Source organism: Lampris incognitus, chromosome 10 (assembly GCF_029633865.1).
Source record: "Lampris incognitus isolate fLamInc1 chromosome 10, fLamInc1.hap2, whole genome shotgun sequence".
Taxonomy (NCBI): Eukaryota; Metazoa; Chordata; class Actinopteri; order Lampriformes; family Lampridae; genus Lampris; species Lampris incognitus.
In genome coordinates, this window is record NC_079220.1 from 18911965 (window position 1) to 18929089 (window position 17125).

At 42.6% G+C, this 17125-nt stretch overlaps 1 protein-coding gene and 1 pseudogene across 1 annotated transcript; one reads left to right on the top strand and one right to left on the bottom strand.

The window, feature by feature from the left end:
- Positions 1 to 522: 522 nt before the first annotated feature.
- On the bottom strand, positions 523 to 12418 carry kat8 (K(lysine) acetyltransferase 8). The gene is made up of 11 exons (XM_056287954.1): positions 12055 to 12418; positions 11871 to 11945; positions 11437 to 11615; positions 10780 to 10833; positions 8778 to 8942; positions 8382 to 8471; positions 8109 to 8249; positions 7453 to 7546; positions 7003 to 7153; positions 6641 to 6795; positions 523 to 1821 (listed from the first exon to the last, which is right to left on the bottom strand). Exons 1-11 carry the CDS (start codon positions 12308 to 12310, stop codon positions 1757 to 1759), a joined length of 1425 nt encoding a protein of 474 aa, XP_056143929.1. The 5' UTR covers positions 12311 to 12418; the 3' UTR covers positions 523 to 1756.
- Positions 12419 to 13091: 673 nt separating this feature from the next.
- LOC130119756 (protein phosphatase 1 regulatory subunit 26-like) lies at positions 13092 to 16691 on the top strand (annotated as a pseudogene).
- The last annotated feature ends 434 nt before the right edge of the window (positions 16692 to 17125 follow it).

Here is a 17125-nt window from a genome sequence, read left to right on the forward strand (position 1 = left end):
TTTAATTGTGATTTTGCTGCTGACCTGTACACTACACCGCAACATGAAGTCATCAAAGTGCTCCTATTTGCTCCCCATTCTGACCCTGTCAAACATGTCATTACATTCAGAACCATCTTGCATTTTTTATGTATCTTATTAATATGATCCCTCCAGGTCAGCTTTGTGTCAAATAAAACCCCCAGAAACCGAAACGTCTTTACTTGCTCTAAGTGTTCCCCATACATCTTTATACCTGCTTCCCTGATTTTCTTCCTACTGAACACCACAACCTTTGTCTTCTCTACAGAAAACTTATATCCCCATGAGTGTGAACATTTCTCTACTGCCAAAATCGCTTCTTGAATCTTCCCTCTAAGTAATGCTAAATTCCTCCCCCTCTTCCATAAAGCCCCATCATCAGCAAAAAGTGACTTCCCAGTGTTGTAATTAACATCACCAAATGCATCATTAATCATTATAGAAAAAAGGATTGGGCTGACAGCACTGCCCTGAGGAGCTCCGTTAACTACCCTGTATTTATTAGATAATGCTGTTCCAATTTTAACTTGAATACAAATAAAAAAATTTTGATCCAATTAAAAGTTCTTCCAGGTATTCCCATTTTTTCTAACTTGATCAACAATCCCTCTTTCCACAGCTGTTGACCAAAATTAATGTACCTGTGCGGCCTAGCACCCACTTGGCCAAACTGCCACTGCGGTTCCTGTGGAGAGCCCGGCGTGGTGCAGCGCTCCTCACACATCACTCCTCAAACAAGCAGCCCGATGTGGTTTAAATTTTTCTTTTTTTTAAATATGCGGGTAAAATACAATGTCACCCAATATGTCTCTTAATTTGACCCAAACCTCATTAGATTTAAGCACATATCAAAAACCGCATCTGGCTGGCTTAGGTATAGAAAATGTTAATGGCTTTTTTAAGGTCTCTTTCCCTATAAACATTGTCTAAACAGATATTTACGAGAATCTTTAACCTAAAATCTCACAAAACGAGATATGAAGTATTTGAGGGAGGATTATTTGAAAACTAGTTTTGGTTTGAGACTTTACATTACATAAATATAGTTTGAGGAACCTTATTTGGATTAATAAACATGTTATTTTGACATATTTAAGCAGATGTGATATACTGTAAAATTCCCTATGATTAATGAGATATTTTCTATATCGCCCTGTACCAATCATCAGTTATTCATACTACATCATCCATGGAGTATTTCCATACTGCCAAAAGCAAATTAATCTCAGTTAAGTATTCAGTAAATCAGACAATTGAGACAGGAATCAGACACCAATCTGAATAGTAACTATTATTTACATTACAAACAAAATACTGACAGATGCTAGTGGTTCTTCTCTAGAACAGGACTTCACAAATCAAGTTAAAGTCAAGAAGAAGTGGATAAGGTATTGAACGACAGGCAGAAGTTGGCTGATGAGGAAAATACAGCATCACTTAGGGGTGGCATGGCTCAGGAGGTAGAGCGGGAAGGATAGGTCACTGGTTCGATCCCCGGCTCCGACTGAGAGTGTGTTGAAGTGTCCTTGAGCAAGACACTGAACCCTTAACTGCTCCTGATGAGCAGGTTGGCACCTTGCATGGCAGCCTCCACCATCAGTGTATGAATGTGTGTGTGAATGGGTGAATGTGAGACATGCACTGTGAAGCGCTCTGAGTGGTCAGGAGACTAGAAAAGCGCTTTATAAATGCAGTCCATTTACCATTTCCATTTATCTCTCGATGACTCATCCTTTCACTTTTTGGTCAACTTAGCTTGCTTGTGTTTGGGTGGTGCCCACTTCAGACACATGGTGTCCACTGTGAAAGAGACAGAGGTGGCCATCACGCAAAAGTCACAATTCACCTGAACATAATCACCAAATATCATTACAAACAATAAAGAAAAATCATTTGCAATATTTCCACAGCTAAGTACACAAAAAAAGGGCACATTCTCCGTGGACTCATTCTCCGGTGTTTGCGATAACAACAGAGGTTGATATGAAAAGAGGCCTCTCTCTCCCTCACGCACACACACACACACACACACACACACACACACACAGACCTGCCAGGGAAATGTACAATTTACTGCCGATAGATACACTGATCAGCCAAAACATTAAAACCACCTGCCTAATATTGTGTACATAATGTCCCCCTCGTGTCGCCAAAACAGCTCTGACCTGTCACAGATGAGGCAAGGATTCCACAAGACCTCTGAAGGTGTCCTCTGGTAGCTGGCACCAAGACGTTAGCAGCAGATCCTTTAAGTCGCGGGGTCTCCATGGATCGGACTTGTTTTTCCAGCACATCCCACAGATGCTCGATCGGATTGAGATCTGAGGAATATGGGCCAAGGCACCACGAACTCTTCAAACCATTCCTGAACAATGTTTGCAGTGTGGCAGGGTGCATTATCCTGCTGAAACAGGCCACTGCCATCAGGGAATACTGTTGCCATGAAGGGGTGTAACTTGGTCTGCAACAATATTTAAGTAGGTGGTACGTGTCAAAGTAACATCCGCATGAATGCCAGGACCCAAGTTTTCCCGGCAGAATATTGCCCAGAGCATCACACTGCCTCTGCCAGCTTGCCTTCTTCCCATAGTGCATCCTGGTGCAATCTCTTCCCCAGGTAAACGACACACACACACTCAGCCATCCACAAAATGTAAAAGAAAATGTGATTCATCAGACCAGGCCACCTTTTTCCATTGTTTCACAGTCCAGTTCTGATGCTCACATGCCCATTGTAGATGCTTTTGGCAGAGGAAAGGTGTCATCATGGGCATTCGGACCAGTCTTCAGTTACGCAGCCCCATACGCAGCAAGCTGCGATGCACTGTGTTCTGACATCTATCATAGCCAGCATTAACTTTTTCAGCAATTTGAGCTACATTAGCTCTTCTGTGAGATCGGACTAGACGGGCTAGCCTTCACTCCCCATGTGCATCAATCAGCCTTGGGTGCCTATGACCCTGGCGCCGGTTCACCAGTTGTCCTTCCTTAGATCACCTATGGTAGGTACTGACTACTGCATACCGGGAACACCCCACAATACCTGCCCTTTTGGAGATGCTCTGACCCAGTCATCTAGCCATCACAATTTGGTAAAGTCGCTCAGATCCTTACACTTGCACATCAACTTCAAGCTTCCAACACATCAACGTCAAGAACTGACTGTTCACTTTTTGCCCAATATATCCCACCCCTTGACAGGTGTCATTATAACAAGATAATCAATGTAACTAATTTACCTGTTAGTAGTTTTAATGTTTTGGCTGATCGGTGTAACAAGACCATTTGTCTTTATCCTGCTTCAGTTAACATTTTCTCATTGAGCAGACACTTTTATCCAAAGCTGTTTACAAGAGTCCGTGAACTCATCTGCTAATTAGCAGATGAGTTTAAGTGTCACCATCAGGCATCATAGAACACTAAAGAGTAACTATACCATAGCCAAGTGTGCATTTCATGTAAAGTGCAGTTACTCAATAGGGAGTGAGACAAGAGAATCAAGTTACAAAGCAGCTGGACAATGTCACAATATCAGTAATGATGTCACAGCCAAGACTGCATAGCATATCAAGTACAGATGGTAGAAGGGTGCAATAGTAATTGTATACACCAGTATTAGTATTAAGTGATTCAAATTAGCTGTAACATGCCACAAGCCAGCTTAAGAGTCATGTTTACAAGTCATTTAAGGGTTAAGGCAGGCCTGGAAAGATACATTTTTAGCCCTTTGTTAAAAGAAAGTAAGAAATTCTGTAGCTCTGTTGCAGCACAGGAGGTTGTCTCCTCATCACGGATCCAAATGAGAGAAAAGTCTGGGCCTAGAGCTTGTCGCTTTTGGAGCAGGCATAAATAGTAGCCTACCAGAGGTGGAATGAAGCAGTCGAGTAGGATTGTACATGTTAATATTGGTTTGCAGGTTAATCAACAGTGTGGTTTTGAACTTTATACGAGCATTGTGAATTCTGTCACCAAGAAAGTACTAGAACTGGACCAGAAGCTGGGTAGCATGTTGTGATAGGTACAATTTGATTTTTCAGATGTTACAGAGAGCAAAGCAGAAGGAACAGCAGGCAGTAGTAATGTGATCAAGGCTGGATTTGATTGTCAGCCTGAAGGTCCTTATGAAACTGGAGGGCATGACTGTCAATGTACTAAGCCTGATACGGAGGATTTAGCAGGGATGGCCACTAAAACTCTGATTTGGACAAACTGAGCCGAATTCCTTATCTAAGCAGATATATGTCAAAGGCAACCAGCAACCCTCGCTGACTCCTCCATGACTTCTGGTGGAAAATCTCATGTACACTCCATTGGGATTAATGTAAAATATCATTATTGTGTAATAGACATTCACTGTATATCCACTGTGCTCCCCCATATTCATATAGCTCGTTTTCTTAAAGCTTTTTTTTTATTCTGTTCGAAGTCCCTTTTACATTAAATCTCATCTTACCCTGTCATTTAATCTACTCATGTAGATTAAATGACATTAAATTAAATGTAGATCAATTTATTGTTACCCACATACACTGTAAATATGCTATTGTACTCACTAGGGCTGTCAAATGAATATTCCAAATTTGAATATTTAACCAAATTGTAAAAAAAAATATAAAGAAAAAAAGAAATTCAAGTGTGAAAGTTAATACTTTAATTACTTTTAAAAAAGGGGGGCGGCATGGTGAGGCAGTTGTTAGCGCGGTTGCCTCACAGCAAGATGGTCCTGGGCTCGAACCCCGGGGGTTTCCAACCTTGGGGGTCATCCCAGAACATGCAAACTCTGTGTGGAGTTTGCATGTTCTCCCTATTTCTGCGTGGGTGTCCTCTGGGTTCTCCGGTTTCCTCCCACGGTTGAAAGACATGTAGGTCAGGTGAAATCGGCCATACTAAATTGTCCCTAGGTGTGAATGTGTCAGCCCTATGATGGACTGCCAGCCTGTCCAGGGTGTGTCCCCCGCCTGCCGCCCAAAGGCTGCTGAGATATGCTCTAGTATACCGGGACCCCAATTGACCTTTCGCAAAGTCCCGCCCCCCTTAGTTACTGCCCGTCAAGCATTTCAGAACTATCCAGGAAGTAGCCGGAAAACACCAAAACGTGAATGAAGAAATCAGCGCATTGTGTGGGCAAAAGTAACAGTAATAATACGTTAGCTGTATTAGCTAATAGCTAGTAGCAAGCTTAGCTTGGAGCAGACAGGTATTTTTGTTGATTTTGGATGGATTAAGCTGGCCATGGGGTCTGCTATACTGCGAAATCTATTGCCGACATTGCGCTTCTTGCGTTCTGGGTTTCGGGAAGGGAAAGAAAATTACACCCCCTCCAAACGTTTCAGATATCTAGTATCCGATTTGCAGATCCCATACGCACACCGTTTCAGCATTTTGTTGTGTGTTTGAAAGCTTGACGGACCGTTGCAAAGGTAGGATTGGACAAGCACCGTTCTGGGGCAGTACTTTGCGAAAGGTCAATTGGGATAAGTGGCTTGGATGATGGAATGGATGGAAAATTAATATTCGTTTGTGGAAAAAAAAAAATAGTACTACCGCGGCTGTCTGCCTCTACCTCACAAATTCTCACGAGCGTCTTGGCCACTGCACTGAATATGCTTCATGAAGGACAGGAGTCACACAACGTCACTTTCATTGGTTGAAAATTAAATTTAGGTGAAGCTGAAATGAGCCAATAACTCAACAACAACCATGTGGTTAAAATGACAGAGAGTTAACAACCCAACTCCGCCGCAGAGAAAGCGATTTTCATGCCAAACAATGTAAAAAGCCCTCTTTGGAAGTACTTCATTTTAGAAACGGAAAACGGAAAAATTGGAACCTCGAGATAAAGTCGTATGGCAAGCTATATGTAAGCTACAATTAGCTTACCAAAAATACGATCAGATTGTTTATTTAAACCAGTATGAATATTACCTAATCTGTACAAAAAATTAGGCTACCGAATAACACATCAATTATGAATCACTCATCTCACTCCGAGAGACAATGCGTTCTCATTTCTCACTCTAGCACCAACGAAGGCGCAGAGAGAGAGAGAGGTCTATGGTCTTTAAATCAAGTTTTACAACATAAGAGATTATTTCATTTGTTTATTTTGTAATGTGTAGGTATGCAGAGCTTTTAAAAGACATGTTTACATTGAAATAACTATACTTATACAAGTAGTTATGTCTCTCGTTGTATTGGTTTGCCCTCTTATAGACACAATGTGCAAAAATATATTCAAATGGGTTCGAACCTATGTGTTTTTTAGAAGGAATAACCAAATATCATTTTTGGCCAATTTTGACAGCCCTAGTACTCACTCTATAAGCACAGAGTGCAGAAATTCTTGCTATTTGTTCCAATGCATTCAGTTTTTTCTGGTTTATATTTGTCACTGCTGCACACTGCAAGTATATCTCATTAACACACACACACACACACACACACACACACACACACACACACACACACACACACACACACACGGTGATATTCAGTGTACTGCAGAAACAATTTGAGAAATGGGAGGTGGAAAAAAGAATACTGAGATGTAGTAAACAGCGCCTAACTTCCCTATCTTGCATAGTTGTGTGTTCTGTGTGCGTGTGGGCATACACACCTGTGATTGGTGGCTTTTTGTACTGGGCACTCTTGAGATGCTCCTCCACGAGTTTGGGTGTCACACAGATGACATGCTGGCCTTTCCAATACTTCACCATGTTGAGAGACTGCAGCGTGCTGATGATGTCACTCTGGGTGATGCTAGTCATCTGACTGAGAACAGGGAGAGGCACAGGGTCCAACACAAACATAATAGCCGAGTTGCCAATACATAAGAGGTGCCATATAGCTGGTCAATCTGCTATATAGGACGCAGGAATTTTCTAAAGTATATCCTATTGTTCACAAACCAAGCCCGTCCATACAAAGTTTAATTCTTAAGTAAACGTAACACTTGACCATTTGTGTGTGGTTGTCTACCTGAGATCTTTGATGGAGAGGGTGCCCCTAAAGTCCCGCAGGATCTCCAGCAAGACCCAGGACCAGTAGCTGCGATAGCTGAGTTTGCCCAAGTCTGACAGCGGTTTCTCTGGAGAACCTACTGTGCTCTCAAGCTTGGAAAGTTCGTAACCTTCAAACACACACACACACACACACACACACACACACACACACACACACACACACACACACACACACACACACACACACACACACACACAGGGTCTTAATTTAGAATATCAATTGATTCATGCTCACCAGAGCTGCAATAATTCAGAATTCACTTGAGAATTTTCAACATTTAAATAGTGGGAGCTAAGCAGAGCATTTTTTCATAGTTTTGTATTTGATCTTCATTCACAGAAAAGGTGCATGTCTATGTAGTTAATAAAGGTTTTATCTACATGTGTTCTACATTCTCCCACTCACTAAAAGCAATGAGAAATTTCCCGTAGCCTCTTCGTTGATAGGGCGGCAACGTGAGGATACATGCCACATTATTTCCATCTGGAGACTCTTTTTCCTGCAGCACAAAACCACACAAAAGGGTGAAGAAAAGTATATTTAAAAAAAAAACCCTCAAATTACTTTTACCAGAGATTAATTCCAGAATCATTGGACCGCTCATTCACATAACTGTTTTGCACTGATAATGGAGCAGAGATGTAATGTTACATGTTCACAATAATTTAAACCTTAATTTAGAATGATCTTTCAAGAACACAGGCAAATGTCTAATTAAGAAAAAACTGTTTAATTGGAACTAAAAGAGCAGTTTTCACAACTGTCATCTTAACATTCTCTTCACATTCCGTAAGAAGCTGCATTAAATTGACAGAATTACAATTTTTCTGGATGCTACACTGTTATAGCCTATATTCTATGAAATTAAGGGCGGGCACAATAATTTAGCTAATAAATTAGGGCTACTAATTCATTATTTTAATACCTCAGTGATAATTTTGCTAAACAAGGAATCACAACAAACTACAAAATCAGTATCTTTTAAAAGAAATCCCCAACTGTCCCGAAATTAAGTTAACTTCAGTTGGGTTCTCCTGGCTGTCCACATTGTTGAAACTTACTTTGGAAAAGTAGCCAACTATGTGTGCTCCATGTCTGTTGACTTCAGTGAGGATGTAGAAGATAAAGGGCTCAACGTCAAAGTACAGTGTCTTATGGTCCAGGAAGAGCTTGGCTAGTAGACAAAGATTCTGACAATAAATCTGCCCAAAAAGACCAAAAAAAGAACCATTACCAAAGTACATAAAGGAAACCTGTTGTTGAAACCTATATGGATCTAGGATGAATCCAGTGGGCTCAAGGACAGGCAGCTGTGTATGTATGTGTATGTATACCTTGTGGTCACGTCCATCCACTTCATACACTGAGATGTTGCTTCTTCTGTAGATCTCCTTGCCTGGGGGCTGCTTCCACTGACAGTGGGACTAAATTGGGTGTAAGAGGGGCACAGAGAGGTGGGGAAATACAGGGAACATGGTTAAACATCTGGATCTCTCCACTACAGATATGACAACTCTCGATTTCAGTAAAACCAAGAAATCCTTTTTTTCTTATACATCATAAGAGGCTTTTGTTGTCTTGTCTGTCCTATTTGGTCAATTGTAATGCATAACAATACAGCTTGGCATGCAACACAAGTGTATGTGTGCATCTGAACTCATTACATGTGTAGATTTTAAAGGAACTATAGTGCAATACAACAGAACCAAGGACTTTCAAGGTACACTGACCAGATGGTATCTGAACGTCTTCTCATACTTCATGTACTTGAGGCAGTATTCGCAGATCCACAGCTTGGGCTGCTTGCCATAGTCCTCAGGAAATGGAGAGAAGTACCACGCATCAATCTCAAAGTTTCCTATCTGGATCTTATCCACATATTTCACTTTGGTGATCTAAAGGAAGACAGACGGGGCACAATAAAGAACAACACCTTACTTTTTTCTGCAAAAGACATCCAGTTGAATGAGTGATGTATATCTTGATGCATGCTCAATAATCCAGGTAAGAAAATCAAAGAAGGTTGAATCAGTTCATCTGGATACAACATTTATTGACAGATATGTTTCATCACTCAACTAAGCGACATCCTCAGTCTAAACTGACTGCAGGTATCTCCATCCTTATAAAACAGCACAGTTGCATAACAACCGAAACCAATAATTGGTTTCATATGCAAATTACTGTAACCATTAAGTAGAGTTTCAATGGCCATATATACTATTCACAGAGGATCAGGGAATGCTTGCAATCACAGCATTATAAGAAGGCAACAGATGTACTCTTGAAAACAGCTGCCTACGCGTAAACCAATGGTGATTCCGTATGTGGTGGGAGTGTTGGAAAAGCTGAGATGCGTATTTTCCAAACACTGCATCTCATTTGCTTTCAAACCCCAAAACACGCTGTGCCAGAAGTTGGTCCTCCCCAAGGATAGGGTCCCCCTAGCACAAAAAGAGCAATATAGTGTATGCGGTCAAGTGCCAGGAGGATTGCTGTGACTTATACATTGGCGAAACTAAATAGACACTGGCCAAGAGAATGGCACAACACAGGAGAGCTAACACGTCAGCCCAGGACTCCGCAGTCTACGCCCATCTACAGGCCAGTGGCCACTCTTTCAGGGATGAGGCTGTGCACATCCTTGAGAGGGAGGAACGCTGGATTAAACGGGGAGTCAAAGAGGCCATCTATGTGAAGAGGAAATGACCATCCCTGACCCTTGGGCCTAAACATACACCTGTCGCCATCTTACAATACTGTGATTTCAAACATTCCACAATCCTCTGAATAGTACACATGGCCATTGAAACTCTAGTTAATGGTCCCACCCATATTTGCATATGAACCTGGTTGTTGGTTTCGGTCGTTATGCAACTGCATTGTTTATAAGGGGTGGGGATACCTGCAGTCAGATTAGACTGAAGATGTCACTTAGTTGAGTGAAGAAATGTATCTGTCAATAAACATTGTATCCAGATGAACTGATTCAACCTTCTTTGAGTGATGTATATCACAGAAAGTTGAATCAGTTCATCTGGACACGTTTATTGAGAGAAACGTTTCATCACTCATTTAAGTTATCTCTTCAGTGTCACCTGACTGAAGGTATCCCCACCCTTAAACAGTGACCAACAGTGATATAATGACCGAAAACAATGATCGGTTTCATATGTGACCATTAACTAGAGTTACAATGGCAATGTGTACTATTCACAGAAGATCTGGGAATGTTTGCAATAACGGCATTGTAAGATGGCGACAGATGTACTCTTCTTCACATAGATGGCCTCTTTGACTCCCCGTTCAAACAAGCATGCCTCCTTATCAAGGATGTGCACAGCTTCATCCTTGAAAGAGTGGCCACTGGCCTATAGATGGGTGTAGACTGTGAAGTCCTGGCCTGACGTGTTGGCTCTTCTGTGTTGTGCCTTCCACTTGGCCAGCGTCTGTTTGCTTTCCCCAGTGTACAAGTCACGGCAATGCTCCTGGCACCTAACAGCATACACTATATTGCTCCGTTTGTGCTGGGGGACCCAATCCTTGTATGCATAAAGACATTGAGCGATGTATAGTAACACAAAAGAAGATGTGTACTGAACTTGATGCACATCAAAGCAGGGGCTTGTTTAAATATATAATGTTATTTAAACAAGTGCTCTATCAAGAATTAATTATGCGAATGGACACACACACACACACACACACACACGCACACACACTTCCCCTTACCGCCTCATGCTCCTTCTCTAGGGCAGCTGTTGTTGGATCCATCTCAGCGTATGTCTAGAGAAGAAACCCTATTAAATGCACACCCTTGGTATTTAACACAATAAGGCATATAGGCCTATGTAAACCCAGAGGAAGAATAACTTGGAATTATCCCCATGACCACCATACAACACAATGAGAGACACTATCTGCTTCATTAATGATATAAAAAACCTGGGAATTTTCTGAGCTATTGTTTGTCAGGGGATTTGTCAGAACTCAAGACTGAGTCCAAAAACGAATAAATGGGGCCTAATTTCCTTATGGAGAAAAAAAGTTTTTGACACAACTGTACTGCATTTTAATGACAAAGTTATGATCGTTTAGCATTTCCAAGTGCTTCAATACAGATGGAACAAGACCATGTTGCTGTTAGTAAATCAAAACAATATACAATAACTGTCAAATGATGTCATTGCTAAGGTATTGAATAAAATAAGAAATTAAGATACTGGAAACCATAGCATTAAATAAAATAAGAAACTGTCTGAAAAATGCTTCAGTCCTGCAGAGGTGCATCTCTTAACAGAGTTCTCAGCGCAAATTTCCATTTTCAGGTAAGAAGTTAAGATCTGAATCGTGTGTGAAAGACCTCCGGCGTAATGGAAGATGGCTCACCTTCTGTACGTGGTTGATCTCATCATGCTTGCGCTTCTGGTTGCGGGTTATCTTCCTCTCAGGCTGGTCCCCAAGATCCCCAACGCCACCCATCTCGGTGCTCTTCCTCACTGCATCTTTCACCGTCTTAGTAAGTGCCAGGCGAGCCTTACCTACCCACTCATCGAGGCGTCTGTTGACTGCATGTCAACAAGGGTAAGAACGGCAGGGAGCATAAGGAAAGAAGATAAACGTGAAAGGTGGATCAGGGGTAGGTAGAGGGGAAGAAAAATACATTTAGTAAGAGAAAGATGCAAAAGACTGAGATTTGCCTACCAGGCTTTCAGGCTTGTATAGGTTTGTATTTGATGCATACATCTCCATTACATGTGGGACATGTGGGATAGTTGATATAAAAATTCTTCTGCTGTAGATAAACAAATCGTGCCACTTACATCCCACATAATGCACATAGAACTCCTCCCTGCCCTCTTGCTCATTCATCCGGGACTGGATAACCTCGGCCGAATCTGAGAATATTGCAAGATCGGTTATTAGAAGTTAAGGCAAACAAACCAGCAAAACTTTATGTTACGATTAACACGTAAAGATCGCAGGGGGCAGCAGCCAAGCACTCACGCCACGTCTTGTCGGCTCTCTGGCATAAATAACTCTCTCCGATTTCCACCGAAACTTCCTGCTCCCTGCCGCCGCCCGATAGGCCTCCATCTGAGGCGTGCTGATTACAAGAGCCCCCGGCTTGTCTGGGCCGCCCGACGGCCTCCGCCTCGTCCTCTTCCGCGCCACTGCCATTTGAAGAACAAGCGGTCTGGACCGAATTGTCCAAATCCCCCCGGTGCGCTCCAACATGTCTCGAGTCTATATCCACGTCCATCTTGTGTTCACGGGTTTTAATTAGACTAATTCGCGCAACAGCCGTTGGTTACAGGTACAACAGCGCTGCGTACAACTGCGGATAAAGGTTTACAAACAGTGAAGTTCGTCAGAGCCACGACGCATGCGCAGATCAGACCTTTATTCTAAACGTCACGGTGTGACGTCTTGAGTTGATGCAGTTGGAAGACAGTAGGGGGAGCTAGAGGACAATATATGATGTAAGTGACTGGAAGAGAGGAGGAGTGTGACGTGAGTTGTTGAAGTAAAGAAGAGTATGCTAACAGACGTGTGTCTTCGAGTGGTCCTTTAGCGACGCAACACACGGCTGGTAACAAACATGTCAGGGAAGCATGCAGTACACGGAGGCCCGTCTCTGGCTGAAGTCACGCATAGCCAGTTATTTGGCCAGTGTGTCACATATTGACATTATCTGCTTAGGACTGAATGTTACTGTGGGAGAAGCGTAGGAGTTTGGCTTTGGCGCCCATATCGGTCGACTTTTGCGGTTTGACAGACACGCCGATACCGAGAAACATGGTTGCTCTACGGAGTCTCCTAGTGCTCAACACCCGGAATTGACGCAGTCCGAGCCGCCAGAGGGATGGGGGGGGGGGTGGACAGCCGTAGTGGCTGTACGGCGACCAGATGAAATGCGAACGGAGGAAATGCTAGCAACATGGAGGGATATGTAACAGAGAATTTCACCACATTAAATAAGTCGATTGTGATTGGATGCAACACTGCTCCCATGGTCCGGAAACCGAACCTAACTTAATAGAATGTACTTGATGAATGCACCTGCAGCAACTGGCTCAGAATGGATAACTGGTCGTCCACCTCGGGGCTGTAGCCTTCCAGTTTGCTTCAATGACTCTGATACAAAGTTGTCAGGCAGTGGCACACCTATCTCGGATAAACTGCAGATGATAGAGAGCCTGAGGAGCACCCAGTTCTCACCTAACATGGGTGACAAGATCAAGGGAATTGCACTATCTGGACAAGAAGTTCACCCCCAGATCTGCAAGGCTGGGATGGGTCTTTTTGTTGGACCCATGTCCAACATCAAAGATCCCACTGAAAACCAATGTGTGCATATTTCTTTCCCAGTTAACTATGACAGTCGGGGATCTTACAGTGATGACTGTAGACCGAGAAATTGAGGAGGCCATATTGGAATACCAAAGGAAAAGGATGATCACAAACGCAAGGCAGAACCATCCACCAGTGTTTTCCTGCCATCCAAAGTCCCCAGGCAAAACCCACCCATTCCTGAGATACCTAAACAACATTCTGACAATAATAAGGTTTTAACTGCCAACAACCATTTTATGAAAAATGTCAAAGTCGAAATCCCAACAGCACCTATTCTAACCATGAAAAATCACACTGAAAAAAAGGCCCCTTTCAAAGAGAATCCTATTAATAAAATGAACACAAACAATGATACAATGACAAAGAGTATATCAACAAAAGAGAAAATAAAATGCTTCCCCAAGACAAATGGCATCAACGTAAATTTCCCTGTCACAGTCAAGGGTCAGGAAGAATCATCTGATTCTAGTGATGATGGGACTGAAGAGGCCATTAAAAGATACCAGTTAGAGAAAAAAGAGAAGCAGAATAGAATTAGGGAAGCCTGTAAACCCCAGAGATTCAAAGAAGAGTCAGACTCAAGCAGTGATGATGGGACTGAGGAGGCTATTTGCTGCTACCAGCTTGAGCAGCAAAAAGAGAAGTGTTTTGAAACCACTCTTTCATAAGCAAAAACATACAAGTCAGTCATCATTGCGCCTGAGTGAGAGTACATGCACGGATAATATAAAAAAACACAAACTCAGAAAGACAAAGGCAAGGACAGCAAAGGAAGTCAGATTTGTTCCTCCCCGTTCATCAGTTTCCATGCCCAAGAGCACACACATAGATACCACCAGATGCAAAGGAAATTGAGTATTTTCATCAGAAGTAGAACCTTTGAGGGAGCAACACACCCCATCTACTCCAAAAGTAAACATAACCACAAAGCTAGTGTGTGCTGAGGCAATTCTTGACATTTCAAAAGCTGTCATGCCTGCAGCCTTTGTTCCAAATGTTGGCCTTAGCGACTATGACCCCACTCAATCCTTGTCACATCCATCTATCTTCCTGGATGATGGAAGTGATGACAGCTCAGTTGATAGTGGGGATGGAATTGAGCAAGAAATCAGGAAATTCCTTGAACAGAAGGCCCAGATGCACAAACAGCCACCTAACTCTGCTGCCATCACTGCAGGACCAGATGGCATGAAGGAGCCAGAAAAGGTGAAATCAAAACAAGGTGTACTGCGGAAGAGAGCTGGGAGGTTGTCCTTGACAGAAAAAAGAAAACATAAAGAGGAAGAGTGCAATATTTCTAAAGAGCCAGTGATAGATCACAAAATTAAAGCAAATGTCAGCTTTAAATCGTTGCAAGGACACAGAGAAGGATCCAGCTCATTGGTATCATCCCAAAAGATTGAAACACAACCATCAGCTGAATTACAAAAGATGGAGCAAAGTGGAGACAAAAGTAGCTCCCTGGACAGTGATGATGACCTGAACACAGCAATAAAAGATCTGCTGAAGACAAAAAAGAAGTTAAAAAAGAAGACAAGGGATATGAAACTCAAGAATGCAGAACTTCCATTAGGAAAACCCTTGCAGGCCAAAAAACAAAAACAAGACTGATCCTATTTCCAAGAGTAGATATGGAATTAGAGAAAACTCTAAATTGAGCAAAAAGATGCCACAGCTCAAACAAAGTAACAAGAAAAGAGAACACATCATTCAGATTGCAGACACAGACAAACCAAAAAGACCTGGGGTTAGAGACTTTCAGATGCAGCACAATGACCTGGCTGTAATTCAAATAAAGGAAGAAAGTTCAGTAGACAGCGATGACAGCATTGAGCAAGAAATCAGAAAGCTCCTTGCTGAAAAAGCCAAGACTTCCACTAAAGCAAAAACAAAAGAGGAAAATCTGCAGAGCAAAGGTGACATTGAAACGTGTTCCCCATTTCCAGATACTGATATTAAATTGAAAAATCAGCTAGCTGAAATTCCAAGAAAATTCACTCACCTCTCTGACCCATCTCTTCTGAGTCCTGAAAACAATGCATCTCATGCTAAAGAAGAATTTCCAACTACACAGATTTCACTGCCCGAAACCTCCAGTTCCCCAGCCACTACAAGGGCATCATCACTCTTCTCAGTCCTCTCCAACAACCCGTCTCTTGGAGCCAGCAGATGGTGCTGGGGCAGCTAGAGCAGAGAAAAGAAGGCTCAGCACTGAGAGCAATGGGATTCAGAAGTTAACCCCAGGCATGGGGAGAGCTCGGCCCCATTTGACTCCTAATATTGTCCAGTCTTGCTTTAACTCAATACAGTGGCATCAGAACTTGGGACCCTCCACTACTGAAACAAGGGGTGCATATTTTGGTGGAACCCAATTCCATGTCACTTCAGCCAGAAACAGTGAGAACGCATCAGCTGTCTCATCATGTCAAAGGGCGGACATTATCACCAAACCACAGACATCTGTCTCTGTATTGGCCTCTACATGGACCAGCAGTTCATCTCCACCTTTCCGCAGCTCCTCAGAGAGTCTTGTCAATACTACGCCCCATCCCACCTTTTTCAATCCTTTGTCTGCAGTAAGGCAACTCCAAGGGAAGTCCCTCATGAAGGGCATTGCACCTGAAGGCCACAGGTCACCAAAACCTACATCAGAGCAGAATGAGATTGTGATGTATATGTCGAGAGAAAAGGGTGCATTTGTTGAACTGACCTCAGACAGGACCAACCACATCCAGGTCCAAAGCAGGGAGATGAGCGAGAGAAGGGAGAGAGGGAACTTGACAAGCATGGAGAAAGGAGAAAGGAAGAGCATGTCGACAGAGCAGAGGGGGTGCCCCCGGGGGCTCACCTGGTAGAGCGCATACCACATAAGGCTGAGTGAGTCCTTACCACAGCGGTTTGGGTTCGAATGCGGCCTGGGCCCTTTGCTGCATGTCACCCCCTCTCTCTCCCCTGCCTTTACTGACTCTCTCTCTCTCTCTCTCTCTCTCTACTACCACTATCCAATAAAGGCGGAAAATGCCAAAAAATAATCTAAGAAAAAAAGGAGAGCGGAGGAAGATTTCATAGACAAGAAAGATTGTGAGTCAGATGAGCGAAGAAATCTGGAAAGGAAGCAAAGGCTTTCCACTTTGTCTCTGTCCAGGGCCATTGATCCTGGCATCACCCTCAGGCCTTATAGTAGTATAGTGCTTGCCACAGAGGAGATGAGTAAGAGGTTGGTCAAGATGTGCAGGAGCTTTAAACTGCAGGTGAGGGGAAGCACCCAGCCAGCACCACACAAGTGAATAGATTCGACACATAAAAGTTTATGAATTCTGCTTTAATTTGCAAATGACGTGTACCAAAGTGCATAGTGTAATGTTTTCTGAAAGGGGTATTTTGCACTTAATTTTTCATGTAATAAATTTTCTTTTGAGTGTGATGTTGTGCCATAATGACATCATTATATGTGAAGTGTTTTTAAGTAGTTAAGGTGAATTTTTATCCCTTTTTTGGACCCTTTGAACACAAATATTCAAAGCAGTGGCCAAAACTACATGGTACAGGGAAATAAAAATAAAAATCAATGACTGTTAGGATGGGTTTAATACAGTCCAGTCAGTACAGTCCTATGACTTTGTCAAGAGTTATAAAATAACACACTGAGGAAATTACTCTTTATTTTCTGTCAACTTTGGGGCAGTAATACTGTGCAACTAATTTAATTTGGCGTGGCAGA